Source organism: Xiphophorus maculatus, chromosome 6 (assembly GCF_002775205.1).
Source record: "Xiphophorus maculatus strain JP 163 A chromosome 6, X_maculatus-5.0-male, whole genome shotgun sequence".
In the NCBI taxonomy this organism is placed as follows: domain Eukaryota; kingdom Metazoa; phylum Chordata; class Actinopteri; order Cyprinodontiformes; family Poeciliidae; genus Xiphophorus; species Xiphophorus maculatus.
Window position 1 is genome coordinate 11814072 of NC_036448.1, and position 16372 is coordinate 11830443.

At 38.2% G+C, this 16372-nt stretch overlaps 1 protein-coding gene across 1 annotated transcript in view; it reads left to right on the forward strand.

The window, feature by feature from the left end:
• Nucleotides 1–16372, forward strand: part of LOC102217077 (protein unc-13 homolog A-like) — a 40648-nt gene that overhangs the window by 18166 nt on the left and 6110 nt on the right. The window contains exons 12-36 of the mRNA XM_014476015.2: nucleotides 1430–1473; nucleotides 2557–2635; nucleotides 3750–3755; nucleotides 3855–3929; nucleotides 4041–4260; nucleotides 4873–5100; nucleotides 5576–5717; nucleotides 5863–6032; nucleotides 6207–6322; nucleotides 6493–6656; nucleotides 6772–6925; nucleotides 8482–8550; nucleotides 8750–8839; nucleotides 9116–9250; nucleotides 9359–9486; nucleotides 9879–9964; nucleotides 10915–11041; nucleotides 11137–11233; nucleotides 12656–12799; nucleotides 12886–12963; nucleotides 13442–13519; nucleotides 14188–14276; nucleotides 14380–14523; nucleotides 15593–15716; nucleotides 16287–16343. Of these exons, the coding sequence (XP_014331501.2) occupies nucleotides 1430–1473; nucleotides 2557–2635; nucleotides 3750–3755; nucleotides 3855–3929; nucleotides 4041–4260; nucleotides 4873–5100; nucleotides 5576–5717; nucleotides 5863–6032; nucleotides 6207–6322; nucleotides 6493–6656; nucleotides 6772–6925; nucleotides 8482–8550; nucleotides 8750–8839; nucleotides 9116–9250; nucleotides 9359–9486; nucleotides 9879–9964; nucleotides 10915–11041; nucleotides 11137–11233; nucleotides 12656–12799; nucleotides 12886–12963; nucleotides 13442–13519; nucleotides 14188–14276; nucleotides 14380–14523; nucleotides 15593–15716; nucleotides 16287–16343 (2844 nt within the window). The remainder of the gene's footprint in view (nucleotides 1–1429; nucleotides 1474–2556; nucleotides 2636–3749; nucleotides 3756–3854; nucleotides 3930–4040; nucleotides 4261–4872; nucleotides 5101–5575; nucleotides 5718–5862; nucleotides 6033–6206; nucleotides 6323–6492; nucleotides 6657–6771; nucleotides 6926–8481; nucleotides 8551–8749; nucleotides 8840–9115; nucleotides 9251–9358; nucleotides 9487–9878; nucleotides 9965–10914; nucleotides 11042–11136; nucleotides 11234–12655; nucleotides 12800–12885; nucleotides 12964–13441; nucleotides 13520–14187; nucleotides 14277–14379; nucleotides 14524–15592; nucleotides 15717–16286; nucleotides 16344–16372) is intronic.

The following is a 16372-nucleotide window of genomic DNA, read 5'->3' on the forward strand; positions in this document are numbered from 1 at the left end:
TTATTCACCTTCACAGCAATTTGATCCCTTCTGTTGTGTTTTGCAAGAGCTGTCCCACATTATCCTGATAGGCTGCACTTTTATAAGAATTAAAGATTAGAAATGTAGATTATAAATGGCAGCTTTATTGCTTGGATGTTTGGTTAGCATGAGTAAGCAACTAAAGTTTATGTATGTAACATATCTTACAGGTAAAAGCACAAAATATTTGGAAAAGAAAACATATAAAAGTGGGTCTCGAGAAGCCATATATGATAAAAGCCACTATAAAATATTCAATTAACTTTTGAGATGATTCTGCCTTTGCAGAATCATTAAAGTCTTAAAAAGTGAAGGCTAAAATTTTAAAAGGAACTTTGAAAGCCACTGCAAAAAGACTACAGTGGGTATTTTGTTCTGTCTCTATTTTGTGGATGTTAAAAACCTAGCAACCTCATTCTTATTTGCAAATGCAAGAAAGTGTTAAGAGTTAAATGTGTAAAATGTAATCTCCTCTTCCAGTTTTGAGACAAGACTTCAAAGCTTGCAAATGTTTCTCGGTTGAAGGAACCAAGACACAATGGATGAGTCAAAACAACCAGGATTTTCATAGTATGGCTATGTTAATCCCAGTTTGTCAAGGTTTTTCTTGATTGCAGACTGGCAGTATTTAGGGGCAATAACAAGGCTTCCCGTCTCTTTAAATTGAACAGTATTTATAGTAAGTGTTTAAAAAAAAGAAAAAAGCTAACATAAACCCAGGGACCATGTGACTTACTAGTTTTAGTCTGTTGTGTGTATTAAGTCAATCTGATGCTTTGTTTTTTTTTATATTTTTTACTGTAAAGCAGTTTGTGATTCCAATTGTGAAAAGTGATTTGTGAATAAAATGACTTACTTAATTTTTCTTATACATTGTATACAGCTTGATTCTGGTTAGGGCATCCATCGAAAATGAAGGAAAGATGTGGCATTTAGTGGACTTCAATTAAAGGAGCAATAAAGCTGCTTATCATCAGCATGACAAGCATTAAAAACATTATTTCTTCGTGAGTCAAACTGTATTAGAAGATGAAAAGATTACATCCCAGAGCTAAACCCTGAGAAAACTTCTAGATTCAGACTTGATCTTGTCGTCTTTGTCTTTTGCCTGAAAGGTATGAATGAAACCCATTTAGAACCTGACAGGAGATAATAACCATGTCCTGGAGCCAGTCAATTAAGTCAACTGTGTCAAAAGCGACTGCATGAAAAAAACTGTGACATTTCTGGCTCAGCCCTGTTTTTTCTCTTTAACTGTATCATAGAAAGTAAGTTTGTAAGACCCTGAAAAAAAGCTTTGCTATTGGATTCATACAGGATAAGGGCTAAAAAAACAACTGCAGGTACAAACTTGAAAACAAAGTTTTTCTGTCTTTGACATTATTCTTCTTGTTCTGTTTTTGCGTAGGCTCGAGGAGAGACCTCCAGCTCGCTGTGGTTTGGTAAAGGAGGGTCAGCACTTCCTAATTATTTTCTCTGTCATGTAAAATATTGTACACACAAAATTCATATACAATCTTGACTAATATTAAGTTTGATCATTTCTTCTGTAAAACAAAATGAGTACAGAAATGAGTCAGTTTCCAAAATATATAATCTTTTATGTTTCTATAATTAATGAAAAAGATTTAATTGGTAAATTTTTGCCTATTTTTTTAGATATAGATTTCTTTTTAAATTGCATCTTTTTTCTTTAATATTTCACATCCAACTTCAGGTGCAACATTTTAAGCACTAGTATTTTACTATTTTCATTGCAGATTGTAAAATAACGTTCAAACATACACAGGACATTTCTGTGACTGTGTTTTTTGGTCTTTAGACAATTCTAAATAAACATTTAAACCAGTGAAACTATTCTTGTTATGTTGGGTCTAGTTTAGTGTTCAAACTACTGTTATTGAAATGTTTGCAAAAATGAAAGCCTGTCAAAATTTCGAAAGAGAGTTGATCTAATTTAGTACAGATAATAAAAATCAGCAAAATACTTCTTTACCACACTGTGAAATCCAAAGCCAGCTTCAGTGTTGGATTGTTTCAGACAATAAATCCCAAACCTGTACAATCAGTTCAGGAAAAATATATCACATTCAAATGTTCAAAAGATTATTAAAAAATGCAAAATGTATGGAATTTTGAAATGGAAACAGTGTAGGAATCTTTTATATATGGCAAAGCTACTTCTATCTGCAGGGCTAGTTGCACTTAAGGCGGATCTAGTTGTGAAAACTGCAGATGCCTTCTGAAGAATTAACAAGTAAGCCAAAAAAAAAAAAAAGCAATCATATAAAGGAGTGTGGAGAGCTGTGATTAGTATTTGAGAGGAGGAGGCTAGGGTAATTAAATTTTCCAGTTAAGTCCTTGAGAAGTCCTCATGTTACATAGCATAAGAAGCAGTGATTAAAAATAGATACATTAGCTTCTCAAGCTCAAACACTATTTCATGGCTACATTGTTTTTGTTGTTTTTCACCAGCTAGAAAGAGCTATTACCATGTTAATAAATATATATTGATGTGACATTGTGTTTCTACAGAATGGGAGGTGCGCTCTATAGTATTGACAGCATGCCTGACCTTCGCAAGAGAAAAGCAATTCCTCTCGTCAGAGATCTGGTGAGAAACGACAAGAAAGCAAACACACAAGCACTATATACGCCACACTTGTATTGATTAAAATCTTGAAGCAGATGGTAATAATTTTTTTTTGTATTTAAAGATTGTATATCAACACAATTTCAAAAAATAACAAATTTCTTTTATTTTTTGTCTCTCCATCTGGGGTTAAAATTGATATGTTTATTAACAAAAAAAATCAACAATTTCTGAGACTTTAGAATTGGAAAAAACACTACAAATGAGAAAAACAAAAAGAAAAAAGACAACACACCCAAACTCTACTACTAATCTCCACAGATCCTCCTCACAAATTCATCAGCTCATGGGGTTACCTCTTTGGCATTTTGCTCCAAGTTGTTGTACTGAAAGTTGTACCTTTCTCTGTGTCCTAATTTTCCGCAGAACTGAAATAGGTTTTAATCAAAGATTTATTCACATTTAGTTATGTATTTGATATTGTGTCTTTTCACAAAATCCCAGAATCTATTAAAGAATAATCCATCCTCACACCACGATGCTGCTACACCCTGCCTTAGTGTTTTCCATCGTGTTTTAAAAGTGATGAGAAGTTTGCAGCACATGCAATATTTTTCTTAATAGCCAGAAACTTAAGTAACAAGCGTCTGTTTTTCTTGATTTCATAGCCCAATCAGAAACTCTTATGTAGAGGAAAGGTGTTAAAAAATTCGTTCCCTCCTCACCTTGCCAACTTGAGTGTGTTGACTTTGTCCTGTTTAGAATAGTTATGGGGTAAAAGTAAATCTTTTAAAAATAGACTTTATGATACTAAATATAATGTTCAGTAACCTTAGTAACAGGTTTGTTGATTTTTTTTCTTAAGTCTGGCCCTTATTACTCTCGGATTGTCAGTGTGCTGTTTGTTTTGAGGTGTCTCTTGCTTTATAATATTTGAAACTCTGGGACTTTGGACAACAGATAAATATATCAAAGAATTTAGATGGCACGCTGTTATTTTAAATACAAAGGAGAGTTTTGTGGATATTATGATATTGAAACTATGCTATTAACACTTGCCATTGAAAAGAAATTTAAAAACAATTATCTCCTTTTGTTTTTCTGTCTGTGTTTGATTATGGCCTGGGCTCATTAGGCTATGGTGAGTATTTAATTATCATTTAATATCATCCAGAAAAACACAACTGTTGTAGACATTCAGATGTGACTGTGTGTTATTTTGTTGTTCTCTTGCTTCCAGTCTCTGGTGCAGAACTCTCGCAAAGCTGGAATCACCTCGGCCATGGCTTCAACCACTCTTGGCAATGAGGAGCTGGTGGGTTTTCTCTGCTCACAGCTGTTTGTCACAGTTCTCAAGATTTTCCGGAAAATTATCTCTGCAGGAATAAAACTTGTCTTCCCCCCCCCCCCATCATTGTGCCTGCAGAAGAGCCACGTGTACAAAAAGACCCTGCAGGCTTTAATTTACCCCATCTCCTCCACCACTCCACATAACTTTGAAGTGTGGACTGCCACCACCCCCACGTACTGCTACGAATGTGAGGGGCTGCTGTGGGGGATCGCGCGGCAGGGCATGCGCTGCTCTGAGTGCGGCGTTAAATGCCACGAAAAGTGCCAGGATCTGCTTAATGCCGACTGTCTGCAGAGTAAGATCACACAGATATTTGCACATAAGCACACAAGCGTGCGCATCTTTAATTACGAGCATCCACCTTGTCCTCCACCCAAACTCTGCTTCCTGGTGCCAGATTGACATCCCATTATTCTTGTCCTCTATCCACTCTCACATTCTCCTCCCTCTTCCTTTCCAATTTATCTGCTGAGTAATGTGCTGTCACAACCCGGCCTCCTTTTTCCTCTCTCGTCTCCCCACAGACTTATCATACGAACTGTTTTTTTCTAATTTTGCTCAACAACGAGAGACTTTTAAGCTGCTGCCTTGATTTTACCATCTTTAATGATATGCTTAATGAATTTCTCCTGGCTCCAAAGGGCTTGTTTTAAAATATGTTGCCCAAATTGTGCCACTATTTACAGCCACTCAATAATCAGATCTGGTGGTTAAGTGGGATAATTAGATGGTTTTGGTTTTGGAAGCAGCCAAAAGCTGCCAAAGACATTGAAATTTAATCTGTTGCTACTTAAAGTGTGGAGCTTTAAAGAGAGTTATTGCCTGGGAATATTGGATGAGGTACTGTGCAAGAAATATTCACAATTGCAACTTGTCCTTCTGCATTGCAACGCTTTTGCCACATCAGGAGCCGCAGAAAAGAGCTCCAAGCACGGCGCAGAGGATCGGACGCAGAACATCATAATGGTGTTGAAGGACCGCATGAAGATCAGAGAGAGGAATAAACCAGAGATCTTTGAGCTAATCCAAGAAGTGTTTGGATTGGACAAGACGACGCACAGTACGCACATGAAACAGATCAAACAGAGCGTGCTCGACGGGACCTCCAAGTGGTCGGCAAAGATTAGCATTACAGGTTTGTTTTAGACTCATTTGGAAAAGAAGGTCACAGAAACCTGCATCTATCTGAACAGGTGGTCCAGGTTTTAAGTCTTACCACAATGTTTCAGTTGGATTTATGTGAAAAACGTTCACCTAGCCATGCTAACTGCAGTCACGTACTTCACAACTATTTAGGATCCAGCAACTACTATTATTACTGCTACTACTTTGTGCATCTAATTTTGGGGCATCAAAATGTAGATGACTGAGCCTGTATGCTTAGCACACTTATCAGATTTTTGTCTGTGGAAAAAGTTCAATGTTATGTTTCCACTTGACAAATGTGCAGTACTTTATGTTGGTTTAAGTTGTGTTATTGCCTTAGTGCAGATGTGAAAATCCACTAAAATAATATAACAAAATGATTGTTGATTGGTTGTTGTTTTATAGTAAGACGTATCCTATACTGTCAGTGTGTTTAGCTGTGTCTTTATGGTCTCTTTCTTTAGTGGCTTGTGCCCAAGGTCTTCAGGCTAAAGACAAAACAGGCTCTAGTGATCCTTATGTAACTGTCCAAGTTGGAAAGACAAAGAAAAGGACCAAAACCATTTATGGCAACCTGAACCCAGTCTGGGAAGAGAGCTTTCACTTGTAAGTACTGCAGCGAACTATGACAGATTTAGACATCATTTTATGCTCACTTTAAAAAGCATCGTTTAATTAAGTTTCACTTTTGCTAGCATTTGAATTTAAGATTCCTAATTGTTGATATTTGTGTTGCTTCGGTCTCGTCCAGTGAGTGCCACAACTCTTCCGACCGGATCAAGGTCCGCGTCTGGGACGAAGATGATGACATCAAGTCCCGTGTAAAACAGAGGTTCAAACGTGAGAGCGATGACTTCCTGGGTCAGACCATCATTGAAGTGCGCACTCTGAGCGGGGAAATGGATGTTTGGTACAACCTGGGTGAGTTCTGCGCAATAACACTGGGAGAGGATTAGAAATGGATGACAGGAGCAGTGAGTCACCAGGAGATTAGAGCCAGAGAAACATGTAGCTGAAGAGCTTGTCTGTTGTAGATCCAGGAGATTTCACCCTACTAACCTACTGAAGTGTGTGTATCTCATATTTATGTAACAGATAAGAGAACAGATAAGTCTGCCGTGTCTGGGGCCATCCGGATGCACATAAGTGTGGAAATCAAAGGAGAAGAGACTGTAGCTCCTTACCATGTCCAGTACACCTGTCTGCACGAGGTCAGTGTGACGGAGAAATAGTTTTATTATCATCTCGATTGTTTTAGCTACACCATTAAGCATGCAACAATAAGACATTTTTTACCAATACAACCGTTGCTACTAATATTGTTAAAAAGAATATCTTAAGACATTAAAATGTGTTAACTTTTTTATTTGTCTGTGCTCAGCACTTATTCCAGTACACCACTGAGGACCAAAACGGAGGTGTAGTAAAGATCCCAGAAGCCAAAGGTGATGATGCCTGGAAGGTGTACTTTGATGAAACTGCACAGGAGATCGTGGATGAGTTTGCCATGAGATATGGAGTAGAGTCCATCTACCAGGCCATGACGTCAGTACCTAAAACTTATTAATACATTGAGCCATACGTTTAGTTTACTGGATATCTAAGAATAAAAAGTGGGGAAAGAAGAGAAAATATTATTATTACAATTTTCTCCCAACAGCCACTTTGCCTGCTTGTCGTCTAAGTACATGTGCCCAGGAGTGCCAGCTGTGATGAGCACCCTCCTCGCCAACATCAACGCCTACTATGCCCACACCACCCAATCCTCCAACAATGTTTCTGCCTCGGACAGATTCGCTGCATCAAACTTTGGAGTAAGTCCCAGAAAAAAGAAAGAAGAAAAAAAACTGCTATAGGAGATATGTGATAAATGGATGATGGTGCTTTTAAAAAACCCTTTAAGAAACAAGTAAATGTAATTCTTCTGGAGCTGTACGTGGTCAACTACATATACTGTGCTGCTCTTGACTTGGTTAAACTATGTTTATTCATATTTTGGTTCATAAACCAATGTGATAAACTGTGTCTCAAATATCAATTAGTCTAATAACGTTAAAATCAGTCAGAAAGATGAGCTATTGACCTTTCCATTGAGTAATCTCCGTAGCATAAGAAGAAGCAAGGAAATTACAGTATATTTATCTAAATTCTCATTTATGTTTTTTTGGTATTTTAAGTGTCTGGTAATCAACACTTAGTTTAAGGATGAAAAAAAGCAAGAGGTGTATCAGTATAACTAAGATCTACACCTATCTATTTACCAAAGATTAACAAAAAAAACTGAAAAATTGCATCAAAAATAAAAATGATATATTGCACTTTAATTCTACAGAGTGCAGCTAAAACAGAAGATTCTTGATGAGGAAACTGGATTTTTTTTCTAAAATGATTAGAGCCTATATTTATCAATACTTTTATGAGTGATTAAAGAACAGGGTTTTACAGTCTAACTTTTAACTTTTTGTTTATTTTGAGTGAGAAAAAGGTGGCGAAATCCACCTTTAGAACCTGCCTTAATCTGTCAGCTTTCAACTCCTATAGCGACACCATGAAAACAGAGGCAGCCATACTTTGTGCTATTTCATCATCTCACTCCTAACACAAGTTTGTGGGTCTGCTCATGCTGTTCCCGCCTTCATCTCTGAGATCACTCTGAGACCGGCAGGCTGACTGTTCTGACCAGGTCACCAGACGGCTTGGGAGGGATTTCACTTTGGATCATTTGGAGAGCTAAAAAAGTGCTAAGTAACCTTTAGCACCTGCCCATGACATTGAAGAAATAGAAAACACTGAAAGAACTTGTAGCATAATGTATGATCCAAACAAGAATACAGTTTCCACAAACAAATTAGAAAAGTCGATCAGGTTTCTCCATGACTGATGGGAAACTTTTCTCTCTCAGTTTGAATTCAGCTCCACTGGAAGTTCGGTAGGTGGTGTCATGATGGCTCAGACTGGGTAATCAGATGTGGCTTAGGCTAACATACAATTAGACAGCTAATGAAAAATTTGATTCTCGTTCAGTTTCTATAACCACATTCTTTAGATTAAAAGAGACCAAAATGTCAAAAAGATTAGACACTGGAAATAACTCATTGCAAAAATTCTATTTTTAGATGCACAGTAATCTAAAAATAGATCACTGACTCAATTTACGAATGTCAAAGCTCAGTTATCTTGTTGTTAATTGAAACATTAATTTAGAGGAACATAAAAAGCAGAAGTGAGAACAGCTTAAGTGCAGCACTCAGAAAATTTACGAGAATCAAAACTGAGGTGTTCATGTGCACTGAAACGATGTGAGGCCTAATAAACCCAGGCCTGGCTTTGTGCTTTTAGACAGTAACAGCTGCTCTGTTTTTCTCTGCAGAAAGAACGGTTTGTCAAACTGCTGGATCAGCTTCACAACTCCCTGAGGATCGACCTGTCCATGTATCGGGTACTTACTGCTGATTCTATTTTACACGCTGCTTTAAGCAGCCTCACGAGTGCAGTTGATTATCCGTCTCCCGCTGACTGCGTCTGCATGTGCTATTTTTAGGCATTCATGGGTGTTTTTAGACTGTGATGAAAGCGTTGTGGGTATTTATGGTGATGTTGCACTTTCTTACGGCCTTTCTGTTTGTCTGCGCCACAAGAATAACTTCCCCGCCAGCAGTCCTGAAAGACTACAAGACCTTAAGTCTACTGTCGACCTGCTGACGAGCATCACATTTTTCAGGATGAAGGTGAGCACACACACATTTGAAAGTTGCTATTTTTGCACCTTTTGAAAATATTAGCTTCTAATTAAACACGGCAGATTGAATAATTTTTAGAAATTAGCTGGAAGATATATTCTGAGTCAGTATAACTTTACCAAGCATGAAACTGGATCTCTACATGTCAATTGCCTCTGGATAAATCTACTGTGAGATAGCCTCCTGCTGAGGCGCTGTGAGTCTGACAGCTACATTATGGCATTGTTTTGACTCCACCATATGGTTCTTCTTGTTTGTGTTCAGGTCCAGGAGTTGCAGAGTCCCCCCAGGGCAAGTCAGGTGGTGAAGGACTGTGTAAAAGCCTGTCTCAACTCTACCTATGAGTACATCTTCAACAACTGCCACGACCTGTACAACAGGGAATATCAGACAGACCCGGTGAGTCTATACATATGAAGCAGGTCCATATTGCCCGGTCAGCGCTCATGCACATCTCTGTCCATATTCTTCCCTCGTCGCCTTTCTCATTCATCTTTCTGTTTGCAGTCGAAGGCCGTCCCTCCAGATGAACAGGGTCCCAGCATCAAAAATCTGGACTTCTGGTCAAAACTCATCACTCTGATTGTTTCCATAATAGAGGAAGATAAGAACTCATACACTCCTTGCCTTAATCAGTGAGTATGTTTCCATTGCGTCTATTGTAGTTGTACTATGAAAAGTATTATTAGATAGCAGCTTTATTGGAAACTGTTCACAACAATGAACCTGCCTTGGTTTAGAAAGCAGTTTAGCTTTTTAAAAAGGAAACCAGTAAAAAAAAAAGACATTTATTTTTATATTTATGATGATTAATTTAAAAGAGCCCATGGGCTTTGTTTTGAGAAACAATGAGGATAATTGCACTTGTTTATTTCCTTATTCCTCAAGAGATTTTAGAGTTCTGTGGTTTCTAGATATATGCAAAAAAAGTGCTGATGGATATAAATGAGCCTCTTGTTCAGTAACACAGCACCATTACTGGATTTCAAGATTAAAATAGTCACAACTGCTTCATTGTCTCTTATAGGTTTCCCCAAGAACTCAATGTGGGCAAGATCAGTGCTGAAGTCATGTGGAACATGTTTGCACAAGATATGAAATACGCCATGGAAGGTAAGTTGTAAATATCTTAGAATAGTATTTATCTCTTCGTGTGTTAAATAAAAAAAACAAAGATATATGAATTATTAATTATACAGTGGCTTGCAAGCTACTTTATGTTTGAAGTTTTTTGTGTTTTGTCATATAACAACCACTATCTTCAATGTATTTTATTGGGATTTTATGTGATAAACCAAGAGAAAGTTGCACATAATTGGGAAGTGAAATTAAAGTTTTAAAACATTTTATGCATTGTAATCTTACAATCATCAAATAAAAATCTGAAAGATGTGGCGTAAATTTTTGCTGCAAGTATAACTGCAAATCTTTTGAGTTACAATTCAGATTTACCCATTTAAACTGAAATTTTCTTGTGGCAGACTTTCTTTCATTTTTGCCAGGTTACTATTGTAAATAGGAATTTGTTCTTAATAACTCACCTGGTTAAATAAGTAAAAATCTTGAAATAAAACATCTTATTGACTCGCTTCCATTAAGGCCAGACAAATAATTGTCCTATTAACAGATTTTTCCATGTGAGTTGTGGATCTCTGCAGCTCCTTCAGAGTCACGTATTTACTAATTTGGTGAATTTTGAAAGCAATTAATGGTCATGGGTTTTATTTAGCAGTATCAGAGTAGATAAATTAAGGATAGTATTCATATTTCATCCATCAATTATAATACATGCTTGTACCTACTGGGGTCGCAAGGGTGCTGGTGCCTATCTGTTCATATGTTATCTATAAAAATCTTGAATAACATTTTACATCTTTCTTCCATTTCACAGTTTTACACTGCTATATTGCACAAAATCACTATAAAGTACATTGATGTTTGACTGTAGCAGGAGAATGTGTAAAAAAGCCAGTGGGGTGTAAATACTTTAACAAGACAATGTTTGTGTGAAAAGAAACAAAATGTGGGCTTCTCCTTATTCTGTCCTCCTGTGTGATATTTAGAGCATGAGAAGAACCGCCTGTGTAAAAGTGCAGACTACATGAATTTGCACTTCAAGGTGAAGTGGCTTTATAATGAGTACTGCAAGGAGTTGCCCACTTTCCAGAAGCACGTACCCGAATATCCAGCGTGAGTGCTTTCTATGTTGCAAGACACCTCTCCTGTCCTATTTACCACCCTGACGGGAAGATTTATCTTGCACCCGTTTGCTCTTCGCTCTGCAGCTGGTTCGAGCCATTCGTCGTCATGTGGTTGGACGAAAACGAGGAAGTTTCCAGAGATTTTCTCCATGGCGCACTGGAGAGAGACAAGAAAGATGGGGTAAGTGTTTCACCTTAAAAAACACAATGCTATGAAATTTCTAGATAATCAAACCCATCCATTCCTTTACTTCCACATCACAAGCATCCATTGCTATGTGTTGATCCTCGTTTGTTTGTATAGAAAGTACGGTTTGTTTGGGGAGGTGTGAATCACACTCTGATGCAGACCAAAAAACTCTGGTCCACTTAAAAACCTAGGTCTCGGCATGATTAAGGTGAGCTTTGGTGCGATTAAACTTAATATGTGGATTAAAGTGGACCTTAGACAGCTCCATAAACAGGAAGAGAACTATAGGGAATTCTGGGTAAATATAACCAAAACAAAAACTCATGCTAGAGAGAAGTGGCTTGTGGTCTTTTTACTAAAGAGACTAAAGAGAAATCCTACAACCGGTAAACTCCATTTATGATTATATTTTTTGAAGAAGGAAGTTGTGCTGAGCATCTTCTTCTGAGGTTTCCGTGTTGTTTCCCTCAGTGGATTGGAAGAGGTCTCTCAAAGGGTTTGGTTTGTGTGACAACAAACCGCACCAGCTGAAAATGTAACAGTTGTTGCAATTTTGGTCCCCAATCGAACCCAGTCTACCGGTGAAAACACCCTATAATTCACATTTAAAAGCCTAGGCAAGTATTGGAAAGTAACATGTAAGTAATTTAAATTTAATTCTGCTGAGGCAGCAACTTGGATGTGATCTCCAAGATAAGCTCCCCTAAAAGTAAGTAAAATATTCATGGTTTTCTCTTATGCAAATTCAATTCTGCTACTCCGCACATTCCGAGCTGTGAGCAGCAGATTGGAGGCCTCAATGCAATCGATGATGACTAGATAGCAAAAGCTTGTGGAAAACGCTTCACTGTGGAACACAGCAGATGCTCCAGTGCGAGTTAGTGTAAACACACACGTACGATGCAATGGCTCACGCTCGCCGTCTCACACCTACGTACCCACACAGCAAGAAGATCGATACGAAGCAGCTGAAGAGTCTCCCATATCATATGTCATAGATCCTTTGGGTCCAATTACTGTTGCCCAAGGCAGCTTCTGTTTTCCTGCGTCAGCGAGATGGTGGTCCCTGGGCTCAGTTGCGTACCGTAACGCTATTCAGCTCTGGGCTAATGGCTGGGCTGCTAATGACGGTACTTTTCCCGATCATAGCCCTTTGATTACCCAAACATCCTTCCGTTTCCAAACACTTTCAGAGAATCCGACCCACAAATGTTTTGATTCCAGTCACAGCCAGCTGAGCAGGACATAGTTTCATTGTTCCTGCATTGGATGGAGGCCCTCGTTGGGAATAAAACCTCTCACTTATAGTGTTGGAAAAACTCAGATGTTATTGCTGATTGCATCCGCATCGCAAAGCAGCTCCTTTAATGTTTCCCTCTGGTCCACCACCAACCTGCGCCTGTCGATCTCCAGTTCCAGGTCACGTCGGAGCACGCTTTGTTCTCCTGTTCGGTTGTGGACGTGTTCTCCCAACTCAATCAGAGCTTTGAAATCATTCGCAAGTTGGAATGTCCCGACCCTCAGATTGTCGGCAACTACATGAAGAGATTCGCCAAGGTGACTTTTTTCTCTATTTGCTCTTTCTGAACGTCAATATCTCAGTTTTTAATGTACCATGACTTCATGCGGTTTCCTTCTCTTAGACTATCGGCAATGTCCTGCTTTCTTATGCGGACATCATAGCGAAGGACTTTCCAAATCATGTCAAGAAAGAGAAAGTGGTAAGTAATATCAAAACTTAGAAAGGATATCAATATATAGACATCTGATGGAAGCGTTTGTGTAATCATAGCTGTATTTTTAAGATGTTTGTGGTCATGTTAATTTATTTAGGGACCGTACATTAAACCACTCTTCACTTCAAGTGCTGAGACTTAGAGTGAATTAGGGCTGCTGTGTAATTAGCTCAAAGTGGTATACACTTGGAGGGGAAAGTAGACTACACTCCCACAGAGACCAGAACCCCCCAAGAGAAGCAGTAATTACAGAAACCACGACTTCTTCTGCCCCAAGACACCATTTTTTTTTGCAAAAGAAGCATTTAGACGACTGTTAAAGGGACCTCAATATGACTGATTTCAGCACATAGGTAGGAGCAGATGTGGAAATGGAAAAGAGAAACTATGGAAGTGAAGTAAGAGATGTCTGTGTGTGTGTTTAGCTCTTTGTGTGATGATTTTCTTTTTTCCCTCCTTTCAGCCATGTATCATAATCAATAACATCCAGCAGCTTCGAGTTCAGCTGGAGAAGATGTTTGAAGCCATGGGAGGGAAAGATGTAAGTTTTCCATCTACAGTGTCTTGCAAAAGCATTCAATCGTCTTGAACTTTCCCACATTTTAACCACATTACAACCAAAAAATATGTTTACATTTCTTTTATTTTGTAGGGATTTCATGTGCTAGACCAACACATTATTGAGGAATTGATATATAGTAATACATAGTTCTAAATTTCTTTACAAATAAATATTTGCTCCTTTACTGGGACACCAATAAATAAAATCCAGTTTAAACAATTGCCTCCAGAAGTCACATAATCATTAAATATTCTACCCGTGTGTCAGTTAATCTCAGCATAAATCCAGAGATCCAAGATAGGGTGGGTTACTACCCACTCAGAGTCTCAAAGTTCTGCAGAGATCTGCTAACGAGCCATCATTTGATCCAGGTATGTTAAAACAGAGAAGGATTTTGGCCCTCAAGGACTCACTTTGGATACCCCTGAACTATTTGAAGTCTCATCCATTCCTTTACTTCCACATCACAATCATCCACTGCGATGTGTTGATCGATTTTACCAAAACCCTAATAAATACAGGGACGTTTCTGGTTGTAATGTGACAAAATCAAAAATGTTTCAGAGATATGAATACTTCTGCTAGGCACTCTGTATGCGGTTTCCTGTAAATGACATCCATATTGAACGTCTATGTCTTTGCTGAAGCTCAACCTGGAGGCAAGTGACTTCCTGAAGGAGCTCCAGAACAAACTTAACAGCGTCATGGACGACCTCAGCCGTATCTTTGCTGTCAGGTGGGTATTTCTGCTTCTTTCTACATAAAACCAGCCGCAAACTTTTTTTCTGCCACTAACTTCAAAGTGTGTGCTCATGTTTTTTTTTTCTCTGGCGTCATAGCTTCCAGCCCCAGATTGAAGATAATGTGAGGCAAATGGGGGACATCCTAGCCCAGGTGAAAGGTCAGACAGTCCCTGCAAATGGAAGTGTGGTTCAGGAGGCTGACAACGTCCTGCAACCAATCATGGACTTCCTGGACAGCAAGTAAGCAAGACTGGATGTTACTGTTTTAAGCAAATAGGAGGCTGCAACAGCAAAAGCTTTATGTTCAACCTAATATTTTTCATCTTAAAGAAGATAATAAAAACATTGATTTTAATAATTAACTATATTAACTGCTTGCGCTAGTGAGCCAAATTTATAGGATTTGTGATTTCCGGTCGGCGACCAGACAGAATAATTCAAAAGGCAGCAAGTGGCCTCCGTACCATAAAAGAACCACCTGTCATAATCTCATTTACATTTAAAGCATGTAAGTGTGTGTGCCAACAGTTTTGTCCCCCTTTTGAGAAAAAGACCATACATACATTTATAGGGTTTGGGTATGCACTATGTTGTTATGTCATGAACATAAAGTGCAAACAAGAAAGGTCCAAGAAGAGAACCCTGTGGAACTACAGCAAAGCAATTTGGGCAAAAAAAAAAAAATCCCATCAACAAAAATACAAGATGTCACAAAAAAGATGATACGATCTGCTGTTTTAGCTACAAATTGTGCCTTCATTGATATACAAGATGATATATCTCAGAGGATGCAACATTTATGGCTTTCCAAAATTATTTAAAATGTTAACTTATCAGTTTGTAAGAGTAGGGTAAAGGGATCACTGCACTGTTTCTGGACATTTTTTATTTATTTACTTTATAACATTAAGTTAAAACTTGCCATTCTGAAAGGAAAATTAATCTTTGCTGACTATTTCTAGGATGGGTTGCTGAGTTCAGGCAGCGATTTTCACAACAGAGAGATGTCTGTTTTTTTTATACAGTGTTGCCTCGGGGCACAAAGTTCAATCATTCATTGTTGATTGTCAGCCTTTTTTTCTGTCTGCACAGAGATCTTCCAGCACTCATTTTGTGCAATCTCTTCCTTTATGTAAGATTTTATTTTTGTAGCAGTTGGAAGGGTTTTCATATCAGTGCTTTCTCTTTTTATTAATACACCAAACACTTTCCTAGCTTGTTTCCTCAGACATGCCACAGAAATAGATATACAGATCTCTGATGTGTTTTGCTCCAGTGAGTTGACAGATCGTGTGTTGTTGTGTTTTAGCTTGTCGCTGTTTGCAAAGATCTGTGAGAAGACAGTCCTGAAGAGAGTGCTGAAGGAACTGTGGAAACTTGTGATGAACACAATGGAAAAAACTATTGTGCTTCCAACACTTACAGACCAGACGGTATGTAAGAAACACACACACACATCCCACACACACACTTATAATATGTCTTTCAATCTTCACCAGGACTTTGCATTTACTTCCATTCACTTTTAATTTATTTCAATAGCCTAACCATAACCCTAAACCTGACCTAAACTAAATTCACACTTCAGTCTTAAACCTAACCACTAAGTAAAAACAACATTTCTGTGGGAATAGTGGGTCCTCACAATATAGTATTTGTTGGAAAAATGGGCCCTAAAATGTATCAAATACAACGCCACAAACACACACGAACACAAACACTTACATCATCTTTTCCATCTTGATGCTCTGCACGTCTTAAATTCGGTGCATCAATACATATACATTCAACTATGATTGTACGGTAACCTATCTATCCTGTCATTTTCTCATTTTGCTTCTATTCTTCTTTCTCTTAGGTCATTATAAGTATGTGTGAATAGCTTTTAAACACATGAAGGAATACTGCCTTTAACATGAACTCTCTACCAGCACGTGTGACTTCTGTCACTGTTGGCAACCACTCTTATCTATTCTCTCACTGTTGTCTTTCTCTCTTTTCAGGGAACCCAGATGATCTTCAATGCTGCTAAAGAGTTGGGTCAGCTCTCCAAACTCAAGGTAACTCATGCAGATGGCAGCAAAACCAG